The 14051-nt window shown below is 38.7% G+C and overlaps 1 protein-coding gene and 1 long non-coding RNA gene across 2 annotated transcripts in view; both read left to right on the forward strand.

Annotated features, from left to right (window-relative positions):
• The window catches only part of LOC108413649 (NLR family CARD domain-containing protein 3-like), a 26688-nt gene extending 17309 nt beyond the window's left edge, over positions 1–9379 (forward strand). Inside the window, exons 5-7 of the mRNA XM_037540863.1 lie at positions 331–504; positions 7746–7919; positions 8894–9379. Of these exons, the coding sequence (XP_037396760.1) occupies positions 331–504; positions 7746–7919; positions 8894–8900 (355 nt within the window). The 3' untranslated portion in view covers positions 8901–9379. The remainder of the gene's footprint in view (positions 1–330; positions 505–7745; positions 7920–8893) is intronic.
• On the forward strand, positions 6212–7488 carry LOC119263971. Its single transcript, XR_005130674.1, has 2 exons — positions 6212–6249; positions 6374–7488. It is a non-coding gene; the product is annotated as an uncharacterized LOC119263971 (long non-coding RNA).
• Positions 9380–14051: the final 4672 nt, after the last annotated feature.

Genomic DNA, 14051 nt, shown 5'->3' on the forward strand with positions numbered 1-14051 from the left:
TTTCTTTCGCTCTCTCTCTCTCTCTCTCTATCCCTCTAATATTTTTGTCTCTCTCTCATATTTCTCTCTTTCTCCCTCTGTTTTTCTGTCTCTTTTTGTCTATGCATATATATATATATATATATAGTGTGTGTGTGTGTGTGTGTGTGTGTACATAAAATCAAACAATTGTTTTTAGCTCTTCAGCTGGTTTCTCTGTAATAGTGAACTGTGATTGTGAGTCAGGGAGATGATTTCTGTCAGAATGTCTTTTTTCCTGGTGAGTGTTTTGTAGGTCTGTTTGTATTTGATGGTGTAATGATAATGTATCTCATATCATTTCTGTCACAGGCTGTCTCGGTGTCGTCTCTCAGAGAGAAGCTGTGCAGCTTTGGCCTCAGTTCTCAGCTCAAACTCCTCAAGTCTGAGAGAATTGGATCTGAGTCGAAATAGTCTGTGTGATTCAGGAGTGACGCTGCTCTCTGCTGGACTGGAGAATCAACACTGTAAACTGGAGACACTCAGGTATTAATTCATTGTACTTTTCTGCCTCCTTAACATACTTTGCTATTTCTGAGCTTGATGTGTTCATGTCTGTGTGTGTGTGTGTTTGAAGGACAGAAAGAGAGACATGATGTTTATTTGTACTTGTAGTAATTTTACTCTTTACTGAAAATCTAAGGAGAGCCAGTCTGTTCTAAGCTAACAGCTAACAGTGAGATGTGTTGGGTGTTTAATGACGACTAATTTATTTCACTCATGAACGTTTCTTTCTCATCAATGTTTTTCTCTCTCTCTCTCTCTCTCTCTCTCTCTCTTTCTCTCCCTCTCTCTCTCTGTCTGTGTCTTTCTCTCTCTCTCTTTCTCTCTCTCTCTCTTTCTCTCCCTCTCTGCCTTCCTCTCTCTCCCCAACTCTCTCTCTTTCTCTCTCTCTCTCTCTGTGTCTTTCGGTCTCTCTAGGTCTCTATCTCTCTCTCTCTCTCTCTCTACTCCCTCTCTCTCTCGCTTGCTCTCTCTCACTCGCTCTCTCTGTTTCTGTCTCTTTGTGTCTCAGTCTCTACTCCCTCTCTCTCTCTTTCTCTCTCGCTTGCTCTTTCTCTCTCTGTTGCTGTCTCTTTCTCTCTCTCTGTCTCTCTCTCTCTCATATTTCTCTCTTTCTCCCTCTGTTTTTCTGTCTCTTTCTGTCTATGCATATATATACTGTGTGTGTGTGTGTGTGTGTGTGTGTGTGTGTGTGTGTGTGTGTGTGTGTGTACATAAAATCAAACAATTGTTTTTAGCTCTTCAGCTGGTTTCTCTGTAATAGTTAACTGTGTTTGTGAGTCAGGGAGATGATTTCTGTCAGAATGTCTTTTTTCCTGGTGAGTGTTTTGTAGGTCTGTTTGTATTTGAGGGTGTAATGATAATGTATCTCATATCATTTCTGTCACAGGCTGTTTCAGTGTGATCTCTCAGAGAGAAGCTGTGCAGCTTTGGCCTCAGTTCTCAGATCAAACTCCTCAAGTCTAAGAGAACTGAATCTGAGTTATAATCGTCTGTGTGATTCAGGAGTGACGCTGCTCTCTGCTGGACTGGAGGATCAACACTGTAAACTGGAGACACTCAGGTATTAATTCATTGTACTTTTCTGCCTCCTTAACATACTTTGCTATTTCTGGGCTTGATGTGTTCATGTGTGTGTGTGTGTTTGTGTGTTTGAAGGACAGAAAGAGAGACATGATGTTTATTTGTACTTGTAGTAATTTTACTCTTTACTGAAAATCTAAGGAGAGCCAGTCTGTTCTAAGCTAACGGCTAACAGTGAGATGTGTTGGGTGTTTAATGACGACTAATTTATTTCACTCATGAACGTTTCTTTCCTAGTTAGAATCCAGTTTCTGCTGCAGTGAAACTGCAGGTGTGTAAATTTGCGGCTCTGCAGTCCGACCGTTCCCCAGAGTGCATTTAGGGCGGAGAGGTTCCTGCAGGGCGTTGTAAGGAAAAAATTGTACCTAAAGAAAACGTATTTTTTCAGTTTAGCACTAGTTCACCACGATCAGCGTGACAGATCAAAGCTTCTGAGATACGTGTAAGTTCACTGGTCATTTAGGAGCAGATAAAATGGTGATATTTGTAGTGCAGACATGAAAACGTCTGGTTCCTAGAACTATAATGGTGAATAATTTTGACTGTAAATTTCTTTAGAAAGGCTCATTTCACTCCAAACTGCTCTGAATGATTTTTACATCTAAAGCGTTAAATGACTGATTCATTTAGCTGAATGGATGGAGTTCCCCTTTAAAGAGAAAGTGTGAGACTGGTGAATGAGAACTGGGTAGATCCTTATTTTACAGAAATAAAGTCAACTAATATTTAATGAAGGTAAATTTGTGGTATTTAGCAGTAATTTTCTGGTTCTTACTTTACACATATATCTTTTTTACATAACACACTACTAATTACTTCCAGCTGCACTTATTCAGAAGTTAAAGGTAAATATGAAGTGTTACTTGTAAATCCTTCATATTTACCTTTTAACTTCAGAGGAGCTGTTGTGAGAAATACCAGGTGTATTTCAGGTTTTTGTGATTCAGCCTTTCAGTACCTTCATGTATTTCACTGCTGTGGGAAAATTCTGGGATCTCCTCTCTTGGCTAGCATGCTCCAGGACTCCATTTCCCTTAATTCCAGTCCTGCTGACGTCACCAGTTCCTCCAATCAGGTGTAACTGCGTTGTTCTCAGTCACCTGATTTCTAGGTCAGGTCACCTGTGCGTGTGTTTGTCTCAGAGCTTAAATAGTCCCGGTTTGTTCTGCTCTTTGTGAGGTGTTATATTTTACTGCTGTCCAGTATTTTCTGACCGTTTGACTTGGTGTCTTGAACCTTTTGCTTTCTGGATTTCCCTCTTTTGGTTTGGCCTTTTGCTCCGGTTGCCTGTGTGTTTTGGTTATTCCAGTTTTTGAGCCCTGTTTGGTTTTCGGACTACAATATTGGATTTTCCTGAGATTGTGTTTTACTTGGACTTACATACTGATAATTAAACAGATTCCATGTTTAAGATCCGCGGGCGTCGTCTTGTGATTGTGCAGCGTTAACAGATTAGAATATTCAGCAGATTATTCATTGATTTCATAGTGTTTAAAAGGTTCCCAGGTTAAAGAGAAAGTATGAGAGTGTTGACTGGAAACTGAGTAGATCTTTTTATGATGTTACAGTAAGTAACTAGTATTTAATAAGTAAATATTTGGTGGTTTCTGGAACGTATTTTGAACATATATATTAATTTACATAAACTACTAAAACTACATGAAGAGTATCAGGTATGTGTAACTACCTCCTCAGGATTTAATGATCTGTTGGACTTACTAGTAATATTTAGTGCATAATGATCCATTTGAGTGTGTAAGTACAGAGTAACTAATGTGAGAAATTCCAGGAATATTTCAGCTTTTAGTGATTCAGTGTTTCTGTAAGTTTCTGCATATGTGACAGAGGAAGTAGATCTAAATTAGAAGTAGAATAAATGAGATTAAGTCCCTTTATTTCAGTACAGTAACACATTCAGTATTACTTGGTATGTTTACTGGTAAGTTCTCTGTAACAGTGTTGTAACATTGTAGTAACAGGACTGTAAACTAGTGTAACTTTGTCCATAGTAATTACACAGAAACCACATGTTCTCTGATCAGCACTTTGTACGTAGGAATTAAATAGTAGATATTTTTTCTGGTCTTTGTGACGTGCAGATCATAACCATACATACTCTTCTCTCTCTCTCTCTCACTCTCTCTCTCTCTCTCTCTTTCTCTCTCTGTCTCTGTCTCTCTGTCTCTCTCTCTCTCTCTCTCTCTCTCTCTCTCTCTCTCTCTCTCTCTCTCTCTCTCTCTGTCTCTCTCTCTCTCTCTTTGTCTCTACAGCCCAATTTGTACAACAGTTGTCCAAGATTTCTAAACTTTGTTGAAGCCCCTCTCTGGTAGGTGACTGTAGGACGAGGTCGTCCACCAAGAGGAGGCATTTAATTGTTGTATCTCCCATAGAGAGTCCAGGTTCTTCATCACACTGGTCAAGTTTTCCAGCCAGTTCATTGATGTACATGTTAAACGGGGTGGAGCTCAGGCTGCAGCCGTCTCACTCCTCACGACTGTGGAAAGAACCCAGTTCCAATCTTCACTGCACATTTACTGTGAGAATACATAGATTTAATAACATCGTACACCCCCCCCACCTCACTTTCAGTGAGTTTATAAAATAATCCATTGTGCCACATTCAGTCAAAAGCTTTTTGAAAGTCGATGAAACGTAAAGATTCTGCCTTTATTTTGGTTTACATGTTTATCGATTAGTGTATGAAGAGTGAAGATGTGGTCTGATGTTTGATGACTTGGTAAGAAGCCAATATGGTTTTTGTTTAGATCATTATGTTCTTTTAGAAAGTGAGCTATTCGAGTGTTGAGGAAGCTGCAGAAGACCTTTCCCAGGTTACTGGTCATGCAGATTCCTCTATAATTGTTTGGGTCAAGTTTGTCTCTAGATTTAAATATGGGGGGTGAGGAGCCCCTCGTTCACACAAAGGAATAGATTTTGAGGTGTTGGGATTAATTGCTTACTAATTTTTAACCACAGATTATTTTGTCCTTGTTTTATTGTTTAAATAAAACAGAATTGGTTAGTTCTGATTTAAACCATGTGAACATCCCCCCTGAGTTTCTACCCTGAGTCACTCCTTTTGACTTGGTGGAGGGGACCACTAACTCCCTGTAGCCTGGGGGACAACCAGTGGGTTCCTCTCCTCTATACCATGTTTCCTGCAAAAGTAATATATCAACATTTCTTACTTTCTTTAAAAAATCAGGGTTTCTACTTTTTAACCCAAATGAAGAGTTTAAACCTTAAATATTCCATACAGAAATGTGAAAAGATGTCATTCTGTTCAAGCTGAAGTGTGTTACTGTTCATTTATTTTGAAATGCAAATAAATAAAATAATACTTTGAAAGTAGAATTTGACGTCTTAACCACTGAACTTAAATTGAGTTATATACTTTTTTTAATGTCCTTTACCTTTATGGTAATGTGACTCTTACCATAGACCCTGTCCCATTAGACTAGTGCCGATTTGGCTGAGCATCTGCTGTGTGTCTCTGAGCTCAGAGTTATTAGAGTTTGCTGGTCTGCTGACAGTCTGAGCGTAGGTCAGTGCTCCTGGCCTGGTCTGGAGTTGATGGGGAGGTGGAGCAGGGCCCTGGGGCAGTGGTGCAGGGTGTGTTCCTGTCATAGGTGCTGGTGCTGGCGGGAGGCTGGGGTTGTTACGGTGCCTCATCTGCCTATCTGGCTGTTCTGGATAGTGAGGGGTGTGGTGACGAGGTCTCAGATGGAGGGCTTGTGGAGTTGCTCCTTCTGATTGGCTCATTCTGAGAGCTCATTTGCATGTAGCTGCAGAGAGAGACATGTTTATTTGTACTTGTAGTAATTTTACTCTTTACTGAAAATATAAGGAGTAAAAAGCGTCTTTTCTTTCTGAAAATCAAAAGTAGAAGTGTTTCTTTTAAATAAACCTGGTCTAAAGTCCAAGTCCTCCAAAACAATACTAAAATATAATAATGAAGTCCACTTACTCAGACCTTCTTCACTCCTGTTTATTCAAGGAGTTTTAAAAGTAAGTGAGTTTTTCCTCCATTTGTCTGGAGAAACAGTGTTTAGAATCTCTTTGTTTAGTATTTAGAATATGATCCATCTTTTTATTCAGGTTAAAAGTTTAATTAAGATTAAAAGTTAAATATGAAATACGTGACCTGTTTTTGGATACATACATACAAGTCAGTGAACTCTTGGATTTTTGACAGCATAACCTGTAGGAAGCGTTTTCAGTAGCTGCAGGTCAGACCTGAACAACGTTCACGAGGAATATTGGAACATTCTTCCTTCTAGATTCATCACCTCATTCTCTCTCTCTTTCTCTCTCTCTCTCTCTCTCTCTCTCTCTCTCTCTCTCTCTCTCTCTCTCTTTCTTTCTCTCTCTCTCTCTCTTTCTTTCTCTCTCTCTCTCTCTTTCTTTCTCTATCCCTCTCTTTCTCTCTGTCTCTCTCTGTCTCTCTCTCTCTCTGTCGGTCTCTCTGTCTCTCTCTGTCTCTCTCTCTCTCTCTCTCTCTCTCTCTCTCTCTACTCCCTCTCTCTCTCTCTCTGTCTCTCTCTCTCTAAAACACTCTCTTCCTCTCCTAATGTTAAACAGTGTTTAGTGTGTTTTTACTGTAATAACAGTATTAAATGCTGTATTATTGCAGCTTCTGCACTAGTTTTGTATTGTATAGTTTTGTGGGTGTGTCAGTCGTATAGAACATAAAAGTGTAAAATGTCTGTAAATTGAACAGTTGCTGTGTTTGTTTATGTCCGTGTTCATATAAAACGAGTTCGTCCAGTTTTATACTGAGTTGCCATGTGAACAGCTTATTAGTAATATTGATATTTTCTATGTTTATTCCTGTTATTAGTGCTGTAGATGATATTGATAATAGTGTTGGGGAGTTAATAGCGAGTCATTTATCAGATTGAAAGCGCGTCTAGTATATTTTACTGTACCTGTGACTTTCATAATGGATTGCCGGTGGAAAAGCCGCCAATTCCGATTGTCATTGGTGAAACCACGTAGCCTGTGGGCGGGGCGAGATGGGCCAGTCTACCAATCGGAGAGGAGAATCCAGAACATGCGTGAGGAAGATGGCGGGAGAGAGAGCTCGGGCCTGGTGATTGAGCGCGGGCAGTTTCGCCTCGGATCTGTTTGGATCTGGACTTTTGCCGCTGGTGGGTTTATTTTTTCACGGAAAGACAGAAGGAAGGAAGGTGTCACCCAGGACTCAACCGCTAGCCAAACCGACGAGTGGTGAGCAGCTGTACGTGGAGCTTGAGAGCGCCGGGTCTCCGCGTGTCTGTTTCAGCACATGACCTCTCCGCCATTGACCTCTCGCTCATGGAGAGCTGCGGACGGGAGGGTTGAATCTGTCTGTTGATTTCCGTGCAGCGAGCACTTTGTATATATTGTATCTGTGTGTTTGTGTCTGTGTGTATTGGCGTCATTGGAGGAAGGATGTGGGGGTTTGGGGAAGGTCTGCACTAGTAAATAGATCAGTAAAAGCCGCGTCAGCGGTGGGAAAGAGTCGTTTGCGTGCTGAGATCAGTTGAGGGCGCTATTCTGTGCCGCCCGTCCTTTATGGGGTTTGTAAGAACAGACTTTGTGGACCCCTATCAGGCTAAAGTCAACCAAAGCTCAGGGTAAGAATACAAGCAGCTTTTTTACAAGATGTGAGTTTGAAACTGATAAATAAAAAACACTGTATGAAATTAGCACGAGTTCATTTAGTGATCAGATCAGACCAAACACAGCTTTGATGAATAATGACTGAGTTTATTTCATTGAGTTTATTTAATATGATGTTGGTGATGCGCCTGACAAAGTACCATTTCACCCCAAAGGGGAGGTTCTTTACTGTACGTTATTTTCTGTTTATAATAATAAAGTGAGAAGTTACATTTTTACCTAAACACTTCATCTCTCACTTCATGTCTCTCTAACAAAAAAATCTCCCCCACAAAATATCATGTTCTACATTTCTGTGTTTTTTTCTTCTTTGATGTGTGTTTGTTTATATGAGAGGATCATACAGAATGAATTCAATTATGCAGTTTTTTCTTCTTCTTAATTGCTTGTCTGAGATGTTGGTGTTTGTATAGATTGTTTATGAAGTTGTGTGCAGAACCGTAAATATGAGGCCGTTTTTCTCCATCTCTCTACAGATTACGGGACTGCATTATTACAGAGAAAGGCTGTAAAGCTCTGGTTAAAGCTTTGAAATTAAATCCTTCACACTTGAGAAAGCTGGATCTGTATGACAATGAACCAGGAGAGTCAGGAGAGAAGATGCTTTCTGCTCTACTAGAAGATCCTCACTATAAACTGGAGAAACTAGAGTAAGTTACTGACCTGCTTTGCATTTGTTGATTACATGCAGCTCACAGAAAAGCTGATCTAAACCTGATTCCAACAGAACCTTGACCTTCAGAGTCCTGATCTTTTATTCTCAATATCTTTTAATATTTATCTTAAAATTTTAAATAAATTTAATCTCATGAATTTAATCTTTTTAATGGTTTGGGACTTTTTTTTTTTTTACCTGTTTTACATTGAATTTCTCCTCCTTATTCAAGTACATTATCGTTTATCTAATCTCATAAAATTCTCCTGAAAGATGAATAACTTGTGCTTATTGACTGTTTTGACTGGGTATTAAGTAAATAAGGTGGTCTCTGACTTTTGCACAGTACTGTATGTGTGGGCTGGTGGTGTTTGATATATTGAAGAGTAACATATTGTCAGTGACTCCTTTGGGGACCTTTTGTTGGGAGCAGCTGTAACTCGTTGATCTGAAGATTGGAAGGACTGAAGAGTTAAAGTGGCAGTGATGTGCTCGAATGTGAAGATGGACAGATTAAATAGATTTAATATCAGCCCAGTAATTCTGACTGATATACTGCCAGCACCGTTCTGACTGCAGGGTTGCTGTGAGGAGATCTTCCTTCACTTACTAGAGGAAGTAGCAACATTCTGTAATATGAACTTGTTAAAAATCCTGACTTGAACAGGTCAGATCTTAATTTAGGGTTTAAGGAAGTTTCAGTGATATGGATCCAGGTTCATAGTCCATCCAGACCTTCACCCAGTGGAAGTTCATCTGGAATAATCTGGAGCTCAGACTTTGCTCACCAGCCTGCTCCTGCACCAGGAGGAGAAACAGAGAGAGCGAGAGATCTTTAATGGCTTTGTGAGGGTCTCATTGTTCTGTCTTGTGTGTTTTGATGGCTTGTACAAAGTTTGCATGTTGAGTCTGACTGGCTGTAAAAACTGTCTTCATGTCTGACTTTCTGTCTTATTCTGTGTTTTACAGCATCTGAAGACGATCCACACATTAACTGGTAGGAGCCTCTCACACTCAGAGCTTATGAGCAGAGGACGACGTCTCATAGAACCAGCCTTGGTGGTCAAGTTTGGTCTGTTATTTTCCTGTATAACAGTGGCTGCAGCTTGGACAGTACGTCTGTCAAACTCCTGACATTTGAGGACGACCCCACATTGTTTAGCAGGACACAAGGTGCTTCTCCTCCTCCCAAAGCACCTGGGCTCAACATCAACCCTCTCAAACCAGTGGAAACGTTGACAGACTTTCATCAACTCACTCTAGAAATCAAGACTTTCTGATCTGCACTGTTTAAGCAGATACATAGTATACGTGGTTGTAGTTTTCCTCCTCATGGTCAGTTATTCTGTATTCAGTTTGAGTTTGATATGTACTTTATGTAATGCCTTTAAATCATTTTATACATTGTTTTTCTTCACTACACTTCAATAATAAAAGTCTGTGGACATGAAATCATTCTGAAATTATCATATCAAAGCCCAGTTACTTTAACCAAGGGGTGGTGTGGTCTTCATGGTGAAAGCCTGAGGTCATCACTGCAACACTCAGCTATAGACAATATGGTTTCCATGGTAACAGGTTAAGGTGATCATAGTAAATCCCAGCTTTGTCAGGCTCAGGATAATTTAGTCTACTTAACAGTCTGGGCTCATTATAGTCAGAATGAACAATCGGAGAAACATAACGAGTGCAGATGGTTCCAGACAGGTGTTCTAGATAATACAGTAAAGCATTTAACCTCCTATCAGACTCTGTGGCAAGTATGAAACACTGAGCAGCCCAGTTGAGCTTGATTTTGGATAATTTAGGGGCGCAGATGGAGCTTCAGTCACACAGACGTCTAAACTGGACAGTGTTTTAATAGGAACAGAGACTGAAGTGACCTCTGCATTTAGATCTGTGTGGAAGACTTTAGTAAACAGGGCTGGTCAGTAACACATAGATGTTTGTGCGTTATTGTGATCTGTGAAGTAAAACATAAGAGCAGATGTTCCTCAGGAGACTGAGAACGTCAGTGAAGAACGTAGGGCTGTAGGGCAGGAACCCCTCATAAAGACCACTGAACATTTCAGAGCTCGCTGGAAAAGTGATGGTCAGAATAGCCAGTTGTCCAGTTAAACACCTATGGGAGATGTGGACAGATGTTTTAGACAGCACTGTCCACCACCACCATTAAACACCAGCTGAGGGGTCCTGCAGCACATCTGTAGAGACTTGCAGAGTTCAAGGCAGATTGAAGCTCTGATGGCTTGTGGTGACTCAGCAGCTCATTAAAGTACTTTACACTGTTTTTCCTTTAATCAGACAGATTTTATAATAAAATGAAAGAATTAACTAATTAATTTGAATTAAACGGAAAGTTTTAGAAGATTTAATAAAAAAACAAGCAGTTTCTGTAATTTATTCTATTCTAAAATGTGTTAATAAATAAAATCACACACACAGATTTAACAATAAATATTAAAATAATTAAGATTAAGATTGAATTAATAATTTAAATACCTATTATTATTATTAATTGTTATTATTATACAAACAAAACATGAATCATTTTCCATTCTTATATTCTTGAATACTTATTAATAAATCAATAAAATAACAATTATTATTTGGTCCGTTTTTATTTTGCAGCTATAAAAATGATCAATATTGTAAATAAGTGTATTTTAATTATAATTATTGTTAGTGTTTTAACATTAAAATGACAAAAATATGAAATTACATTTTTATATTATTGAATAAGTAAATAGATAAACAAAAAATATTACCTTTTTTTATTAATCTAAAAAACTTAATTACAAACAGAATAGTATAAAAATACATATTAATGAACACAAATACATATTAATAAATAAATAAATTAGAGTAATTACTAAAATTATTTAGTCATTAATTAATTTTACAATAAGAATAATTATAATCATTATTTTAAATAATGAACATTATTATGACCATAATGTTTGTTACTTTTATTATTTATACATTAAAATAAATCAAATTTTGTTTTATTATTGAATAAATAAATCTACATTAACTTCATACATATCAAAAAACAACAATAAATAATAATAATAGATGAAAAACAATATGATTTAAAAGCCTTTCGCAAGTAATGACGTGCTGAGCTGTGATTGGTCTGTTACTAAATTTGTTCTGGTTCACTAAACAAAATTAAACACTGAGTTTTGCTAATATTGACATTAAGAATCACTGTTTTATTTATTTATTTATTTATTTATTATTTATTTATTTATTATGTGCTGAATTGGCTCCAGGCTTCACATCATTGAGGACAAACTCACTACAAACTTTAGTTTAATAAAATGAGCCTCGGCTGAATTTTAATGAATTGTTTCTAGAAATAAATTGTTCTTGTGTTTCCTCCACATGACTTACAGATCTGGACAGTTGTTTCTGGTGTGGTCACTGCTTTGTGTTACTGATTCATGTTTTTAAGACATTTTCTGAAAATGGTTCTGACGCACAAACTTTAAACTGTTAAGAGTTTCAAATTTGGTGGTGCTGTCCTCACACACTTTCTTCTGTTGGGCTAATTATAGAGAATGGGGAACTTGGGAAAGTTGGCTCCATGCAGACTGCTTTGGAATGATCCCAGATGCTGTTCCTGATGAGGAAACAACACGGCACTGTGGACCGTGTGGAACAGACGTGTGGAAAAGTCCTTCAGGAAGATGTTTGTACTGAGAAGTCAGGATCTGTCAAATAGAAACACTGCAGAAGCGTTTTTTACTGGACTGTGAGCTTCGTGCTGTGGAAGTTCTAGTCAGCTGTTCAGCGATTCACACCCAGAACATCTTTCTTTTAGTTCTGCACATCTTTGGATGCACTGATGGCGGTTTGTTCTTCATGTAGACGGGATTCACCTTCGTCAGTTTGATGTCTTTATTGTTTAAAGATGAATCTGTTTCTGTCACATGGATGAGCCTCAGCAGCTCTTCATTCATGAGATGATGATGACGGTCAGACTGTCTGCTGTTCATGCGCCACAAATGATCTGATCCAGAAAAAACTCCCCCTGCCACAATATGCTAATGATAGTTTTGCTAATTTTCTCAGGAAAATTCTAGCGCGTGTTTACTGAATATTCTAGTAGGACTGGAAAACGTCAGTTAAAGCGCTTTGGCCAGAATGAAAACGGCCACGGCGCAGCTTCGTATAAGCCACTCCTAAAGCTCCTTAAAGATACTGCATGTTTTCCAGACCAAAGGTTTCTGGACGGCCTGAGTTCACTAAAGCTGACTGTACATCTGGAGATCTGGGTGTCAGTTTGTCAGAGTCCTAATTATTAGAAATGAAGCAGCTCAAAATATTCAAATCTACAAACCAGCGTCCACTGCACTGATATCACAGGATCAGTTTATTTCTAGAAAATCCTCATTAAAATTCTCTGCGTCTCTAAGATGATCAGGATTTTGATCTTCATGTCTTTCTTTTATCTGCTCCTTGTTGTCAAGTTAATGTCCCTTTTTTAACAGTTGAAGTTTTTTCTATATTCTAACACGTGCGGTCGACATGTGCAGGCGAAGGATGTCCACCTTAAAAGAGAAGCCATCAGAAAAGCTCTTTGTCTGCAGCTGAATGATGATGGGTTTCTTATCAAGGCCTACATGGTCAGTCAGTATGTGACCTAAAGCTCATCACCATCATTCTAATCCAGTTCTAATTTCTAACTAAAGTAAATTCATCAGTCAGTCTGGTGTAGTTTAAATAGGGGTCAACAAACTGGCCTCTTCAAGAGTCAACCATGTCTCGTCTGCCAGTCACCTAAACGGTCTATGACTAACTGGCCACTAACTGTCGCGTGACTGAGAGCGAGTTGAACTGTTGAACTATTAGGTCGCCTGTTCTGTCACTGCATAGAAAACATTACTAAAACTTCCCACCACTGAATCCTTCATCACGTGCTTCTAGGATGGCAGTTATAGATTTATTAATGTAAATGGAGGAAAGCCAGTAGAGTATGAGGTTTTTATTAATCTAGAGCGTCTGTGTTTTATTTATATTCTGACCATCGCTGTGTTTATCATTAGATTTGACTCGTAAAGGTGTTTGTGTGGAGCTGTTCTACAGTCTGGTGTTCTAACTTGTGGTTCGTTTATGTTGTGTTCTCTCTGATACGAAACACCAGAGAAAGCGCTTAAAGTGTGTTTAGATAGCCGCTCCGTCTCAGCTGAAAAAATGTAGTTTGAATTATTTGTCGATTCGTTCCTGATGGACGAGGAGAGACAACATATCAGCGCGAAGCTGTTTGTTGTGTTCAGCCAATATAAAGATCAGCATGTAAAAACTGTCAATCTGACTGAATTTCAAACATTTCGTGTTTTCTTGCCAGAAGAGCACAGCAGTAAAATCCTCCTCGCCAGATACAGAAACCCCGTGGCCTGTTTGAGACTTCAAGGCGCCCCAAGAACGATAATAAAACGGATCTAAATCTGCACCAGTCAAAATAATGAAGATCACAAGCGATTAAAGGAAAACCAGGAGACTTACCAGACACCCGGGGAGCCATGTCTGTAAAGATATTCACAGTTTTGGGAGCTTTTCCTTCTGGAAGCTGCCTGAACGCTTTCGAAGAGCTCAGTGAAGTGGATGTTGGATGTTCGCCTTTCGCCCCTCCTACTGCTCCCACACAACGAATCACTCCTGAAGTCTAAAAGTACATTTCTCAATCAAACAGAACAAACTACAGTCGTTTTACTTCTCCAAAGTCCCAGATCTTTCCATTTTCAATCAGTACCTTTAATCAAAAAGCCGGAATCGCAGCAGGACTGAAGACGGTAAGAGACCGTCTATAAAGTGCCGGTAATGTATAAAAACGTTCTCTTCTGCAAACATACTACAAACTTTTAATTTGGTAAGTTGTGCCATAGTTGAATTATAAATTGCTACTGTGAGTCATCTATATGGACGCACAGGTCTAAAATCACTTGTAGAGTGCCAAGACACGTCTGAACATACTTCTACCTTTAGCTTGATAGATAATATATGCCTTTATTTATTTTAATTTTTTTTAAAGTAATAAATTACTACTGTGAGATATTCATATGACATGCAGATGTAAAATCACCTGCACTCATTACAATTCAATTCAATTCAATTCAACCAA

Source organism: Pygocentrus nattereri, chromosome 9 (assembly GCF_015220715.1).
Source record: "Pygocentrus nattereri isolate fPygNat1 chromosome 9, fPygNat1.pri, whole genome shotgun sequence".
NCBI lineage: Eukaryota > Metazoa > Chordata > Actinopteri > Characiformes > Serrasalmidae > Pygocentrus > Pygocentrus nattereri.